At 41.9% G+C, this 16192-nt stretch overlaps 1 protein-coding gene across 4 annotated transcripts in view; it reads right to left on the reverse strand.

Moving 5' to 3' along the window:
• Nucleotides 1-16192, reverse strand: part of USP13 (ubiquitin specific peptidase 13) — a 120278-nt gene that overhangs the window by 91820 nt on the left and 12266 nt on the right. For all 4 annotated transcript variants that reach the window (XR_014245176.1, XM_082393953.1, XM_082393954.1 and 1 more), the window contains exon 2: nucleotides 3548-3673. Coding sequence is in view for 3 of the 4 variants with exons in the window: in XM_082393953.1 (XP_082250079.1) it covers nucleotides 3548-3673 (126 nt within the window). In the remaining variant the exon portion in view is untranslated. The remainder of the gene's footprint in view (nucleotides 1-3547; nucleotides 3674-16192) is intronic.

Raw genomic sequence — 16192 nt, forward strand, 5'->3', positions numbered from 1 at the left:
TGGATGAGTTCCCAGGAGGCGAGGCAGGAGCTCAGGGGATTCCTGTCCAGGGGTCCCTGTTTCCTCTGGAAAGTACAAGTCCGATCGTTTTCTGAGAATGACAGGTAAAGTCTTGCAGAAAGCATCCAAAGTTTGGAGTGGGAGGGGGAACAGGCTAGATTTGCTGGGCAGTGAGAGGGCCCAGCAGAAGGGAGAAGGCCAGGAATTTGACATGGTCCCAAACCCCATGGCAGTGTGTGCAGGATTCCTAGTGGTGCATCCATGGAAGCAGAGGATGATACTGATGATGGGCTGGCTGGGGTTCTGAAGGACAGTAAGGAGGCCAGACAAGGGGAGGGTCAGTTGAGGGTACTGGTGATAGGAGAATGTTTAAAGTCATGGATCCTGAGAAGCGGGTGAAACAGATCAAAATAGAAATAAATGAGTGAAAGAGCTAAAATGAGAGAGGGCTGTGGTCAGAGAGTGAAATATTTAACTTAAAATTTCAGAGGCAGAGCTAACTGCATTCTGTAATTCTGCCGCTAGCTTTGCGACCCTGAGCAAGTTATTTCAAGTCTCTGGGCCTCAGCTTCATTTTTTTCCCCTCAGTTTCCTAAAACTTCATCACTTTACACTAAGACAGATGATACAAAGCAAACTTTATCAGAATTGTTATGTCCCACCTAACGGGAGTAGTGAATGTAAATCATATAGTATTAGGCCAAGGTTAGATTACTGTAAAGCTAATCATTCAGTTTATAACCTATCTGACCTGCTGGTCTTTCTTCCTCCTCTTCCTCCTATTCTCCCCACTGTCCAATTTGGGGATCTCTCCTTTGTCCAGAACTTAAACAGAGAACATATTAGGTAGGCTGGGGTGAGAGATCAGATGAACTTCAAATCAGCGTTGACTATACAGAAGATCCAAGATAGTCTACAAACTATTAGGACTAAAGTGAAAATTGAACAGTATTGCTAAATATAAAATCAATATTTGAAAATTAATAATATCTCCAAACGACATGGATAACTAATTAAAATACATGAAAAGATAAAAAAGCAGTAACAATAGTTACAAAAATTATAGGGTACCTTAAAAAGATCTAACAAAAATAAAAGCTCCTTTACTGAAAATTACAAAATATTTTTGAAGGACATAAAAGAGACCTGAATCAATAGAGAGGTATGCCATGTTGAACAGTCATTCAGTTAATATTTATGAAGCACCTACTATGTGCTGGGCACTACTGAGTGCTGAGGACACAGAGGTGAACAAAACAGACCAGACTCCCTGCCCTCACGGAGCTTAGGCAATGATATAGACTAGAGATCAGTCTACAAATTCAATGTGATCGCTATCAAAATCTCAACAGGATTTTTTTTAACTAGATGAACTGATTCCAAAATCCATACAGAAAAATAAACATCCAAATCCAGGAAATTTCTAGGAAAAAAATGAACATGGAAAAAGTGCTTGCACTCCTAGATATCAAGACTTGAGGCACCAACACAGAGACAGACAAATAAGAGCAACAAAACAGAACTGAGAACCCCCAAGCAGACCCAAGTGTGAATGGCAAGTTAAAATATTTGTTTTAAATGTCACTATAAATCATCGGAAAAGGTTGCACTCCTCCAGTAATAGTGGGACAACTGGTCATCAATACGGGGGGGAAGAAGCAGATTCCCACACTTGACGCAATTATAAAAATAGATTATAGGGACTTCCCTGGTGGCGCAGTGGTTAAGAATCCGCCTGCCAGTGCAGGGGACACGGGTTCGAGCCCTGGTCCGGAAGATCCCACATGCCGCGGAGCAACTAAGCCCGTGCGCCACAACTACTGAGCCTGTGCTCTAGAGCCCATGAGCCACAACTACTGAGCCCACGTGCCACAACTACTGAAGCCCATGCGCCTAGAGCCCGTGCTCTGCAACAAGAGAAGCCACTGTAATGAGAAGCCTGCACACCACAACGAAGAGCTGCTCCCACTCACCGCAACTAGAGAAAGCCCACACGCAGCAACGAAGACACAACGCAGCCAAAAATAAATAAAATAAATAAATAAATTTATTTAAAAAAAAAAGATTATAGATGAATTAAAGACCTAAAATGTTAAAACATTAAAACATTCACAGTCTCTCTCTTTCTCTCCCTCTCTCTCTCACACACACACACACACTTCTTTAAAAAAAAGTATTAGAAGAAATATCTTTATGACCTTGAGTTGGGAAACAATTTCTTAGACAAGCTACAAAAAGCACAACTCATAAAAGGTTAATAAATCTGAATAGATGAAAATTCAAAACTTCTGTTCTACAATATAATTCATAAATGAAGTAAAAAGACAAGCCACAGACCACAAGAAAATTTTGTACATAACACAAATTTTTGGTATCCAGAATGTAAAAAGAACTAATCAAACTTTTAAGAAAAAGATAAACCCATGGAGAAATAGGCCAAAAATATAATATGCAAGTCAGAGAAAAGAAAAGGAAACTGGCTAATAAATGGATGAAAAGACCTTCAACCCTCACAGGAGGAAATGCTGAATATTTAGATGCCACTTTACAACCGTTCTATTGGCAAAAATCAGAAGTCTGACCAAGCATTAGTGAGGGTGTGGGGAAACACTCATAATCATGGCAGATTGGAGTGTACACTGGTGCAACCACTCCAGGGAGGAATTTAGCAATAACCAGTAAAAATGAAGGTAAGCATACCCATGAGCCAACACTGCCACTTCTAGATACATTTCTGAAAGAATTCTTGCACATGTTCCCCCAAGAGAAATGTATAAAATTGTTAATTGGTACATAGTTTGTAGAAGCAAAAAAAAAAAAATGGAAACAATCTAAATGTTTTCATCAATGGGAGAACAGAATAATAAATGACCAGGTACTCATAAGATGGAACACCAAACAACTATTGAAATGAATTAAGTACATCCGGATGCATCGAAACATGGATAGATTCTGTTGAAGGGGATAGCTCTAGGCAGAATTAGAGGTAGCAGTATGATAATATTTACCTATATCTTTAAAACACATAAAGTCATACTATATATTGTTCATGAATACCCACAACTAAATAAAATATAATGACAGGCATGGGAATGAGAAACAGCAAATTCACAACAGAGGTTACTTCTGCAGACGGAGGAGACCAAAAGGGACTTGAACTTTTAGGAAAGCTCTTTCTCTCACTAAAAAAAAAAAAAAAATCTGAAGCAAAAATATCCAAATTTTTTTTTTTTATTTCTGATTTTTCTATCCATGAGTGTTTCTGGCATTATTTTCTGTACTTTTTGACTTGATTTTTTTTTCCATCAGCAACCCATGTCTTTCTTAACAACTCCGATCAGAGGCTTAGAGGAAGAGAAACATAAAACTGGTTAAGTTAAGGTTTGGGAAGTCTATGAATTTCTGCCAACAGTGCTAGTTTTGTTTCCTATCATCCAAGAGAATGAGAAGTTATGTGGGCATAGTAAAATCTCCATGTGATGAACCCCACTAAAACAACGTTACGGGGAAGATGTCAAGGCCAGTTCTCCCAAAGTGTGCACCTCACCTCACGCACGTGTCTCTTCAGGTACATGTAGACACTCTGTCCAGTTTTTCGAAAATGTCTTTCCACATGCTCCCTTCCAAAGGCCAAAAATGTATTCATGCATACATAGAGTCCACCTTCAGAATTCTAGAAGAAAGAGACAGGTTACATTAGTCAAGTAGTCTAGACACAGAAAAAGGGAAGGGGAAGGAAGGCAAACGATGACAAACAATGAACACAAAGCCTGGCAAAAGGCCACCTGGCCATCATAGTCATCTCCAGTGACCTCCGAGGGCTCACAGTCACCCAGAGGCAGCTCCCGCCACAACCCTGGGTTCCCGGTGCTCCCAGACAGCTGAGCACAGTCTCACAGGCACGGAGATCCTCAGAGGCCTTGGGAAATAAACATGCCTGCCTGACTCTCCAAACTGGGGTTAGGGACAATCACGGATAGAAGAATGTTGGCAACTGATCCAACGACCGTCACTTCATAAACTAATGTTATTTTTTTACTTTTATTGAGGTATAGTTGAGTTACAATGTTGTGTTAATTTCTGCTGTACAGCAAAGTGATTCAGGGCTTCCCTGGTGGCGCAGTGGTTAAGAATCCGCCTGCCAATGCAAGGGACATGGGTTCAAGCCCTGGTCCAGGGAGATCCCACATGCTGCAGAGCAACTAAGCCGGTGCACCACAAATACTGAGCCTGTGCTCTAGAGCCCGCAAGCCACAGCTACTGAAGCCTGCATGTCACAACTACTGAAGCCTACGTGCTACAACTACTGAAGCCCACGCACCTAGAGCCCATGCTCCTCAACAAGAGAAGCCACCGCAATGAGAAGCCCATGCACTACGAAGAGTAGTCCCCGCTCCGCAACTAAAGAAAGCCCACACGCAGCAACGAAGACCCAACGCAGCCATAAATAAATAAATAAATAAATAAATTTATTTTTTTAAAAAGTGATTCAGTTATACATATATATATTCTTTTTCATATTCTTCTCCATTATGGTTTATCATGGTATTGATTATAGTTCCTTGTGCTATACAGTAGGACCTTGTTGTCTATCCATCCTATATATAATAGTTTGTATCTGCTAATCCCAAATTCCCAATCCTTCCCTCCCCCAACCCTCTCCCTTGGCAACCACAAGTCTGTTCTCTATGCAACGACCAACAGTTCAATGGTTCATCATCGTTCTTCCTCATTGGTCACTGCAAGTCTCCAGAACATACAGTCTTTCTATCCTTTTAGTAGGACAGGATGCTTCAAAGATATTGTTCTCTTCCTTTGGTGATGCATGATATTTGATGGTACCCATTAATAAATGATAACAATTCAATAAATAAATAATAACGTAATAAGTAAATAATAAAGGATAGAGTCCTCAAATTATTACATGCCTGATATGTGCCAGGTGCTTTGCACATATTATTTCTAATCCCAACAATACTGCAAGCTGCTTAGTATTACTTCTATTTTATAGTTTAAAAAAAAACTAAGGATAGGGCTTCCCTGGTGGCGCAGTGGTTGAGAATCTGCCTGCCAATGCAGGGGACACGGGTTCGAGCCCTAGTCTGGGAAGATCCCACATGCCACGGAGCAACTGGGCCCGTGAGCCACAATCACTGAGCCTGCGCGTCTGGAGCTTGTGCTCCGCAACAAGAGAGGCCGCGACAGTGAGAGGCCCGCGCACCACGATGAAGAGTGGACCCCACTTGCCGCAACTGGAGAAAGCCCTCGCACAGAAACGAAGACCCAACACAGCCATAAATAAATAAAGTAATTAATTAATTTAAAAAAAAAAAAAAAAAAAACTAAGGATAAGTCACTTGCACAACTTGTGTCAGAGTTAAACTTGAATCTATTTCTCTTTTATCCCTCTCTGCCATACTTCAAATATTATTTAGTTATAGACATACTGACTGCTACAATGAACAGGCAAGGATATTGTTCACATTTAAAATACTTGATTTTCAGGACTTCCTGGTGGTCCAGTGGTTAAGACTTCGCATTTACACCGCAGGGGACCCGGGTTCCATCCCAAGTCTCCCTGGTCGGGGAACTAAGATCCCACAAGCCCCAAGACATGGCCTAAATAAATAAATAAGATACTTTTCTATCCCAATTTCATCTCTCCTTTTCTCTCACTTTGCTTAATGTGCTTCTCCATAAACTTAGCCTATAAAATTAGCCATCCTTTCCTCAAAGGAAATGGATTTTTATTATGATCCTATTAGTCTCACCCCTCCAAATAATTCTTTAAAAAACAAAAATTTTAAATACCTGTTAGAATTTGCCAACAAACACCTACCAAAATTCCTTACAATGAATTTTAGTAGAGCACAAATTACAATATCAAAAACAGACACTGATGCTCATTACAAATATATGAAAAATAATTTTTAAAGTTCCAATAACTCGATTATTTTTTAAAATTGCAAATAAAATTTTCTAACACTGTATCTATGGTTTATAAGCCAGACATAAAGGAGCCTTGTCACAACAAGAACATTATAACAGGGGCTTCCCTGGTGGCGCAGTGGTTAAGAATCCGCCTGCCAATGCAGGGGACACGGGTTCGAGCCCTGGTCCGGGAAGATCCCACATGCCACAGAGCAACTAAGCCCGTGCGCCACAACTACTAAAGCCCACGCACCTAGAGCCTGTGCTCCGCAACAAGATGAGCCACCGCAATGAGAAGCCCGCGCACCACAACAAAGAGTAGCCCCCGCTTGCCGCAACTAGAGAAAGCCCATGCGCAGCAACGAAGACCCAACACAGCCAAAAAAAATGACATCACTAGAATAAAATTAGAAAAGTTCTTCAACTAGGGGCAACACATTACATTCACCTGATCAACAGATTAGATAAATATTTTCAAAAGATTTTTTAAATAAACATATTCTTTTGCATAGTCATAATCCTTAAGAAAAAAATATTGTATCATTATAATGGTCAGCTATTCATTAAGCCCATTAAATTGAGCATCCCATAGTGTGATTTAAATAAAAAAAGAACAACACTTCCATTCTCTTCCAACAAAATGCAATTCGATCAAAAAGAATTCAAACCAGAAGATATAATGGGGGAAATATGAGATTTGTAAGCAGAGGTCCTAAACTGCCACTACTTAGCTCTGTTGCCTAAACAGGTTGCCAGATAGTCTCTGAGCTTCAGTATTTTCCTCAGTAAACATGGTTTTAGCAATAATTCCCACTTCACAAGGTTTCGTGAAGTTCAAAGGTGATGAAACACCCTCCATGCTATAAATTATTACATAAACATCGATAATTATTTATTACGAGCTAAAAGGTCTGTGTGCTACATGTATCTCCTATTATCACAATTATTTTATAATTGGGGGGCAGAGCAGAAGGAAGAAAAAAGTGAGCCTGACAGCCACACAGGCTGGCGATAACAAATATTAATCTGTCAGAAAATGTAGCAGGCAACTAGTGGGAGAAGCAAGAAATTAGCAAGCAGCAGAAGAAAAACGTTCAAGCATAGCATTTTTCTGAAGAAAAATACAGAATAGCTATATGATGCAAGAGTATATAATCTCTAAAATAACCATACAATCTTTGCTAATTTCATTGCCAAGAATTTTTTACTTATTAGGGAATTTGATAAAAATTTAATATGCCAAACATTCAATCTCAAATCTCTGGAGTCACTTGATATTGTCACAAAGTCCATAATCAAAGAAAAAAATGCTTTGGCACTCATAGATGACCCCACATCGCGAAGGATTCTATTACAAACATCCAAGGGCATCTTCCATCCCACATATGGGCTGGCCTCTGAAACAGCAATATGCCCCTCTCTAGAGGCTCTGAGATGGAAGCACTACTCAGGGGACTTCCCAGAAGTTCTAAAAATTCAAGGCACACGGAGACAGAAAAACCCTTTAAAAGCTACCCCACATAGAACAAAACACCCCAGTCTAATGATCTACACTTCCTTCCCTCTTGCCTCATTATTGTCTAAATATTGGTCCTATAAGACACTTTCTTTCACATACAAAATCAATACTCCATGCCACGTGCTCTGAGTGGCTTCTCTCACTAACGATGACAAGTCTGTGCTGACACATCTCAACCAGATTCCTTTGTGACCAAAGCACAGAGACTGGTTTATAGCCTGGGATCAGAGCTCAGCTAATTGACTCTTAAGAGTTTTCAAATCCTCACCCTCATCCTCTCATAGACCACCCACACCCCCACTAAGATCACTGCCCCCCAGAAAGCACTATAAAGCACTTGCCTTCATGTGGCCAATAGTGCAGCCAAGAAATCAGGAAGGACCTTCTTGTATAAGAACTGCTAAAACTGCAGAAACCAAGGATCACATCTTGGTTTTTGTAATAATGTTAGCAGAGTACACACAGGAAAAGTAACTGCACTAGATGGTAAAGACGGGGATGGACCACCTCTTTCATAATAGCCAGTGTCTTTTGTCTTAAGATTTGGTGTGATATGTCTTTAGAAAAAAATAAAAATTTTTAAAATGTTTTAAAAAAAGAAACCAGGCAGGTTAGAGAACCGTACAAATTGACAGGGAAATGTAGCTCAAAGAATAAGAGGGCAGAATATAAACTAATACATTTTTCAAGTAATAGTGGTAGAGTGTTTACTAAAATAGATTACAGTAAAATTCTCATATATTGGTCTAATTTTTTAACAAACGGTAGCATAAGAATGGAGATTCCAAAAATATATTCATTCTATGATAATTGCTTAATATACGTCAAACCACAAGATACACAAAAATAAGGGGGGCGGGTAGAAATCACTAATAAAAGTTACTGGGAGAGTTACACAGCAGTATAGAAGAAAATTAATCTAGATCCACATCTTACACCAAACACTATAACGAGGTCCAGATAGATCCAGGAGAAAAGCATCTAAAAAACTAGAAAAAAGAGCAGAATAGCATATTTATCCTACTTGTGAAGGGGAAGATAATTTCTGGCCAAGAAAATATATAATATCAAAAGAGATGGAGTAGTTGAGTATAAAAATGTAAACACTAAAGAACAAGTTTTGCATTACAAAATATAAGGAAACAAACAGAAAACCAACAATAACAGAATGGGGAAAGATGTAAAGTATAATGAAGAAAAGCTTATATCCAAACCATGTAAAAAGTGATAAAATTATTGATACAAGATGTCAACATTCAGGTTCAACTTGGTAAGAGCTCACTGTTGTTTTTTTAAAGATCGTTTAGTTTTAACTGTAAGAAAATACTAAAATCAAATCATCATCACTACCTCCTGAAGTAAGCAATTAAAACAATCTTGAGGCAATTATTCACCTACTAAACTAGCAAAAAGTATTAATATTACACAGCCTGAAGCCACAGAGAAAACCTGTATATCTACTCCCACAATATAAATCGGTTCCACCCTTCTAGAGAGCAATAAAACTGTGAACTTTGACACAGTATTTCTCCTTTGAGTATGACCTCAGGAACCCAACAGTAAGAGAGAGGAAAAAAAACTAATTTGTACAAAAATATTCACAGATGAACTATTTATAATAGGAAAAAGTAGCAATGGCCCCAAATAGAGGAACTAAGAACTTGAGACATATAAACATAACAGATACTGTAACATTATTTAAAATGACAAATGTATGAATTGTGTGTAATTGCATACGGAAAATATGTATAGAATTGTGTATAATGTACATACAAAAAAAATGTTCATGGAAAAAGAACACATACTGATGACAAGGAAGAATAGGGAGAGGGGAAGGGAGGCTGTACGCTGACAAAAACCTGAAATGAAACTGGAACAGATCAACGGTTTTATATTTATTTAAGTTCTTGACTTGGGGGTCCTCAGCCTCGCCTCCCACTACCTTTGTGCTTGGTCTAGAGTGGTGTTTCTCATACTACTGTCGTGAAGGACCAGGTTGTTTCGTTTTGTTTTGTATTTTGTTTTGCTTCTATTCATTAAGGAAAGATACATGGTCCTGGTGGTCCCACTGCACGTGGCTAGTTCTCAGCTCCAGCTAGGTGTGAACTTAATGTGTAAGCACCGCAAAACCCAAATGGGTCTACATCCTGTTCAAACAAACTAATCCACTGCTGATGCACTTGAATGTGGCTTCAATGTCAAGTTGCTATAGAAATTTCTAAGCACCTACTCTCAATGTTTGTGCTTATCTCATGGCACCAGTCAGCTGACCACACTTCAAGTAGCCCTGGTCTAGAGCTAAGTGAACTGCCCAGTTCTGAGAGTCTCACTGTCAGGGAAGCATCTCTTCAAGGACCCCCAGGGACACCAGGCCAGGCCTCAAGCCTTCAGAGCAGCCCATGTCAAAACCAGCTGCACATGTCACCGCCTGCACATCTGCAGACACTGCCCAGGTCCCACACCATCTGTCAACCTGCCAGCCTCTGCCCGTGACCAATTCCCACATCCCTCTGCTCGTCCCCCTGTGCTGATGGTCCTTAACACCAAACCCACTTTCATTTCACAACTGTTAGCATCTTGTTCATTGAAATCTGCAGCTGTGAGAAACCCAAGCTTCCTTCATTCAGAAGCTGAGCCATGCATTCATTTGCTCCTTGAGGGCAGGAAAATTGTATCACATTCATTACTGAATTGCAAAAACAGTACCTGAACAGTGCAGAACAGGACTGGACAAACATGGAAGAGCAAGTTTTGTATAGTTATCTGTCATTTAGTTACACAGTTTAGTCTCTCTCTCTCAAACCGGTCCTCAGTGCCCTCCCGATCTGGATTTAAAATACATTGCGGGGCTTCCCTGGTGGCGCAGTGGTTGAGAATCTGCCTGCTAGTGCAGGGCACACGGGTTCGAGCCCTGGTCTGGGAAGATCCCACATGCCGCGGAGCAACTGGGCCCGTGAGCCACAACTACTGAGCCTGCGCATCTGGAGCCTGTGCCCCGCAACGGGAGGGGCCGCGATAGTGAAAGGCCCGCGCACCGCGATGAAGAGTGGACCCCGCTTGCCACAACTAGAGAAAGCCCTCGCAGAGAAACGAAGACCCAACACAGCCAAAAATAAATAAAATAAATAAATAAAGTAGCTATAAAAAAAAAAAAAATACATTGCGCAGCACAGGCTCAATTTAAACTCTTTGGCATAACTAAACAATGGGAATCATCAAAAGAGAACCGATGGCCAGGCATAGAAAAACAGACTGAGGCACCAGCAGGAATACTCACTTTTCAGGTTTGTTTGGCTAAAGTCATGCTCTTGGCAACATGGACGCCAGAAATGCACTGTCCCAGCTCTCCTGCCTTCCATAACCAAGCCAGCCTCACGTGGTTCTTCAAGACAGCAATGCTGTCTCCACAACCCCTTCCCACCATGGACCCTATCTGGCTCCTACTTCCAGAGGCGACCCAGCCCAGAATGACCAGTGTGTGCTTCTCTACACGGTCTTAGCTAAAGAAGATTCTAATTATCATTCACATGATGCACTGAACAGAAACGTGACCAAGATGCAAGACTTGATTTAGAAACCTGAAATTACAAGGAAGTCAAGAAATACCACCCAGGGCTTCTCCAAGGTTCCATAACAATTCCCTCTGTCAACTTCTCCCACCCCGCGATCAATCCCTAAAAGAGAAGAGCAGCATTAGAAGCCCATGCATTGTTTAAACCCAGTCTTCAATGCATTTCAATACAGATACAAGAGATACAGAGCCATTCACTTATTACTTTATGTTGGATGATCCTGCATGCTATTCAGAAGTAACATTAAGGACAAAGTCGCCTTGTTTTACACTGCTTGCCATTTAAAAGAATATTAAAACACTGGCGAATATAAAGGTCAAGGTTACAACATGTTTCAGAGGAGCAAGTGAACAGTCATTTTAAATAAAAATACACCACGCTGTCAATCAGTAGGTGTTTGAAGAACTTTGTTTACGACAGTGTGTTCTTGGAGACCAGCCTCCGCTGGAAGACAGGAAGGGAGAGGGAGCCTGCGTGAGCCGCGCACTCAGGAAACAGCATCCTGCGTAACCCTTGTTTGCATAACATCAGAACAGTGTGGAAAACAAGCGGTCACTGCCTCAAAGAGAAACATGATGCAGGTAGATGTAGTCACAAATCCACGACACACACACCCGTACACAAAAGGGGAGACAAAAGGGACAAGAACGCAGTATTTCCTAGAACATTGATTATTTAAAAAAAAAAAAAAAAAAGGAGAGAAAAGAAATGAACTAAAATAACTGCTTATAATAGTGAAAAGAACTAACCCCCATGCTCAAGAACAGATTTGCTTAGTAATTTACGGTACATCCATGAAACATAACACTTTTTCAGCCATTTAAAATTGACTTGGGATGAGTGTTTACTAATAGGAAAAACTGTACATAGTATTTTTGAGTGAAAAAAGCAAGTAACAAAAGAGTGTGTACGATGTACTATACATAACACGTACACGCTCCACGGCACAGGATGTCATAACAGCTTCGGGAAATAAGGTGTGATTCTTTTTTTTTTCCTTCACATAGTCTTTTGGCATTTTCTAATTTTTCTTTAGGAACATGGATTCACTTTTTAATAATAAAAACAATAACATTTTTCTTAACTGAATGTATTTAGAATCCAAAAATATATGTGGAATAGAACAGGCAGTCATTCAAATGTTTCCTTTTCTTAAACCAAGCTTTCCTTAGGCTTTCACAACTTCACAGCTTTAAGGGTCTGGATATTCTCGCTACTCCAAGTAAAAGTGTGGTTTGAAATAACTAAGAGATTATCTCGAAATGAGTAGCTAAGGAAACGTGGGAACACACAAGTAAAAGAGAGGTGATTAGGAAGGCAGACAAGAATGTGATTACAACTGAGAAAAATGAAGCTAATCAAGGACACTGTACCCCAGTCGGATGCCATCCAGGTTTACAGGCGGGGGTGGTCTGTGCGGAGTCTGGAAAAGAAGCTATGAGAGAGAATAAGGCTGTGATGTCTTCTCCGGGGGCAAGAGAAGGGGGGCAGGGGGATGTGGGGCAGGAAGTTTATTCAGCAGAGAGAGACACAAGCAAGCTTGGTGCCCTGATAACATTTACATCCTAGCAAGGAGAGACAGAAAATAAACAGAAAGAGACATAAAAGATAATTTCCGGCAGAGATAAGAGTGATAGAGGAGCCTGAGGGTGCAGACCAGGGAGTTGGGGTCTTGATACAGCGTGTTGGGGGTGGAGCATGGGGCGCTCTCCGGGAGGGCGAGATCTCAGGATGAGGGACGAGGCAAGCAAAGTGGAAAGAGAACCCTCTCTAGATGAAAAAGCACGTACAAAAGCCACAACTCCAGGAAAAGCCTGGCTATGTCCTCAAAAGACAGAAAGAAACTCAGGGTGCTGGAGTCGAGGGAGAGGGAGGAGAGGTCTGCAGAGGCAGGAGAAGAGCAGGATGCAAAACCACTGGATGGTTCCCAGATGAGAAGCGCCACAATCTGATCTACATTTTTAAAGAACATTCTGGGACTTCCCTGGTGGCGCAGTGGTTAAGAATCCGCCTGTCAGTACAGGGGACACGGGTTAGAGCCCTGGTCCGGAAAGATCCCACATGCCGTGGAGCAACTAAGCCCGTGGGCCACAACTACTGAGCCTGAGCTCTAGAGCCCACAAGCCAGAACTACTGAAGCCCGTGTGCCTAGAGTCCATGCTCCGCAACAAGAGAAGCCACCGCAATGAGAAGCCCGCGCACCACAACGAAGAGTAGCCTCCGCTTGCCCCAACTAGAGAAAAGCCTGCATGCAGTAACGAAGACCCAATGCAGCCAAAAATAAATAAATAAATAAATTTATTAAAAAAAAAAAAAAAAAAAGATCACTCTGGCAACAGGGAGAGGATTATGGGGAGAGGATCCAGAGACTACATGGTTCCAAGGCTACTGTAAAGTCTAGACCCACGCTGCCCAATACAGTAGCCACTAGGCATATGTGAATGTTTCAATCTAAATTAATTTAAATTAGGTTAAATAAAAAATTCAGTTTCTTGATCGCACTGGCCACATTTCAAGAGCTCAGTACACAGTCACATGTGGCTAGGGTTACCATACTGGGCAACGCAGATATGGAACAATTCCACCATCCCAGCAAGTCCTTTAGACAGCCCTGTCTAAACAAGGCAAGATGGCACCTTAGCCTCTGGGGGAGGCAGAGGAGGGAGCGGGGGCTGGGTGCTCGCAGCAGAGATGGGGAGACTGGGGTAGATTCAGGCTATAACTTTAGGGTACAGCCCATAAGCATAGAAGACAGAATAGCTGTAGAAGTGTGTGGGAAACGGCAGAATCGAGGTCAACCCCTAACTGCTTTCATTCATTACTTCATAAGACTGCCCACCTCTCTCTGCTTGACTCTTGCTTTCATCAAGCAAGCATCTGCCTATTAATCCAGCCTCTTGGACACTTCCATATCTGAACGGTACATATGAATATTCCAATGACCGGAGCACAGATTCTCCAGTACAATCTGGCTTCTAGAGCAAAACAAACAGACCACAGTTTTAAAATACAAAAATTAAGTACACGCAGATGGGAAGCAAATGTGCAGTCAGAAAGTAAAACGGGGACGTCCCTGGTGGTCCAGTGGTTGGGACTCCATGCTCCCAATGCAGGGGGCCTGGGTTCGACCCCTGGTCGGGGAACTAGATCCCACATCCATGCCGCAACTAAGAGTCCGCAGGCCACAACTGAGAAGTCCGCATGCCGTAACTAAAGAGCCCACATGCACAACGAAGATCCCACGTGCTGCAGCTGGGACCCAGCGCAGCCAAAATAAATAAGTAATAAAAATAAATAAATCAAATTAAATTTTAAAAAAAGAAGAAAGTAAAACAAAGTTCCAGATCAAGTGCAGCAAGCACACAACCCACAGAAAGGGGAAATGTGATAGAGAAAAAGCACTATCAAAAATAGGCAGCGGGCTTCCCTGGTGGCACAGTGGTTGAGGGTCTGCCTGCCAATGCAGGGGACACGGGTTCGAGCCCTGGTCTGGGAGGATCCCACATGCCGCGGAGCAGCTGGGCCTGTGAGCCACAATTACTGAGCCTGCGTGTCTGGAGCCTGTGCTCCGCAACAAGAGAGGCCGCAGTAGTGAGAGGCCCGTGCACCGCGATGAGGAGTGGCCCCCGCTTGCTGCAACTAGAGAAAGCCCTCGCACAGAAACGAAGACCCAACACAGCCAAAAATAAATAAATAAACAAATAAATTTATTTAAAAAAAAAAAAAATAGGCTGGGGGACTTCCCTGGTGGCGTAGTGGTTAAGAAGCCGCCTGCCAATACAGGGGACACGGTTCGATCCCTGGTCCAGGAAGATCCCACAGGCCGCAGAGCAACTAAGCCTGTGCGCCACAACTACTGAGCCTGCATGCCACAACTCCTGAAGCCCACGCGCCTAGAGCCCGTGCTCTGCAACAAGAGAAGTCACCGCAATGAGAAGTCCGTGCACCGCAACAGAGTGGCCCCCACTCGCCGCAACTAGAGAAAGCCCACGCGCAGCAATGAAGACCCAAAGCAGCCTAAAATAAAATAAATAAATTTATTTAAAAAAAAAAAAAAAAAAAAAGGCTGGGAAAGACTCAAACAGCTCACCAGTAGAACAGAACACAACATTTGCAAAATCCAAAACCTTGGTTTCAACAGCAAATCCACAGAAATAAATTTGTCCAAATTAGCTAAGTAGAAAAAAAACAAACGCATATAATCCCAAGAGACTGTAGGCCTCTGCTGAACGTTGATAAATCATGCTTGTGGCCATGAAGTGTTAAGAAAAAATAGACATGTTAATGCAGTCATGATTCTTCTAGTTTGCTCCAACTTTGACGTTCTCTCTGCAGAGAACTCCTACGCCTTACAGCTGCAACAGCCTGGTCCCAGACGGCTAAAGGCACAGTCCGAGCAGCAAGGTTTTGACACACTATAAATTTACTGTTCCACTGAGGCATCATTTATTAACTTTTTTCCTAAGTAGGAAACTAAACCCTTGCTCTGGGTATTTGGAGCAATGAGGATGCTGTCACCTGGACAGCTGGGAAGGGTTTGGGCAGGACACGAGGAGAAGCAGCTACCATGATGCTCAGAGGACAAATGGGCAAAATAAAAATCGTCAGAGAATGAAGACACTGAGGTGAGCATCTTCAGCAGCACTGAACTGAAGCTATAATCCATCTAAGTAATTCCCAGCTTACATCTAAAAAAAAAAAAAATGTGAAACCACCTTGTCAAAGGTAAAAACCTCTTATAGTCTTTTCTTATTACTTTTAAGAACAGATGGCTTTCTTCAGGATGCATTTCCCCTGATAAACTATATTAAACATGAAGATTAGGTTTCCAGGCTAACCCATAAAAAGTCCATCAGTATGAGCTGAAGCTGAGTATGAAAAACACCCCTGAACAGAGCTCCCCCCAACGGAGGCTAGCAAACACTCACGCCCAAGGCTTTTGCTACCAGACAGAGCCTCACAAAGAATTACCAAGTACAGGACGTCCCTCTATGGCAACCCCAAGACCCTATAAATCCCATTTCACCTTCTTCTCGGAGGGATCCCCCCCACTACATCCCACTAAAGAGAAGGATAGCAATAAGTAGTATTCCACGGGCAGCCGTGAGTACAACAAACCCTGCAAGGTAGGTAGTACAGAAGGGAAAACCGAGGCTTAGAGAAAGTCACT

The sequence above is a fragment of the Balaenoptera borealis genome, assembly GCF_965194805.1.
Source record: "Balaenoptera borealis genome assembly, chromosome: 5".
NCBI classification, from domain to species: domain Eukaryota; kingdom Metazoa; phylum Chordata; class Mammalia; order Artiodactyla; family Balaenopteridae; genus Balaenoptera; species Balaenoptera borealis.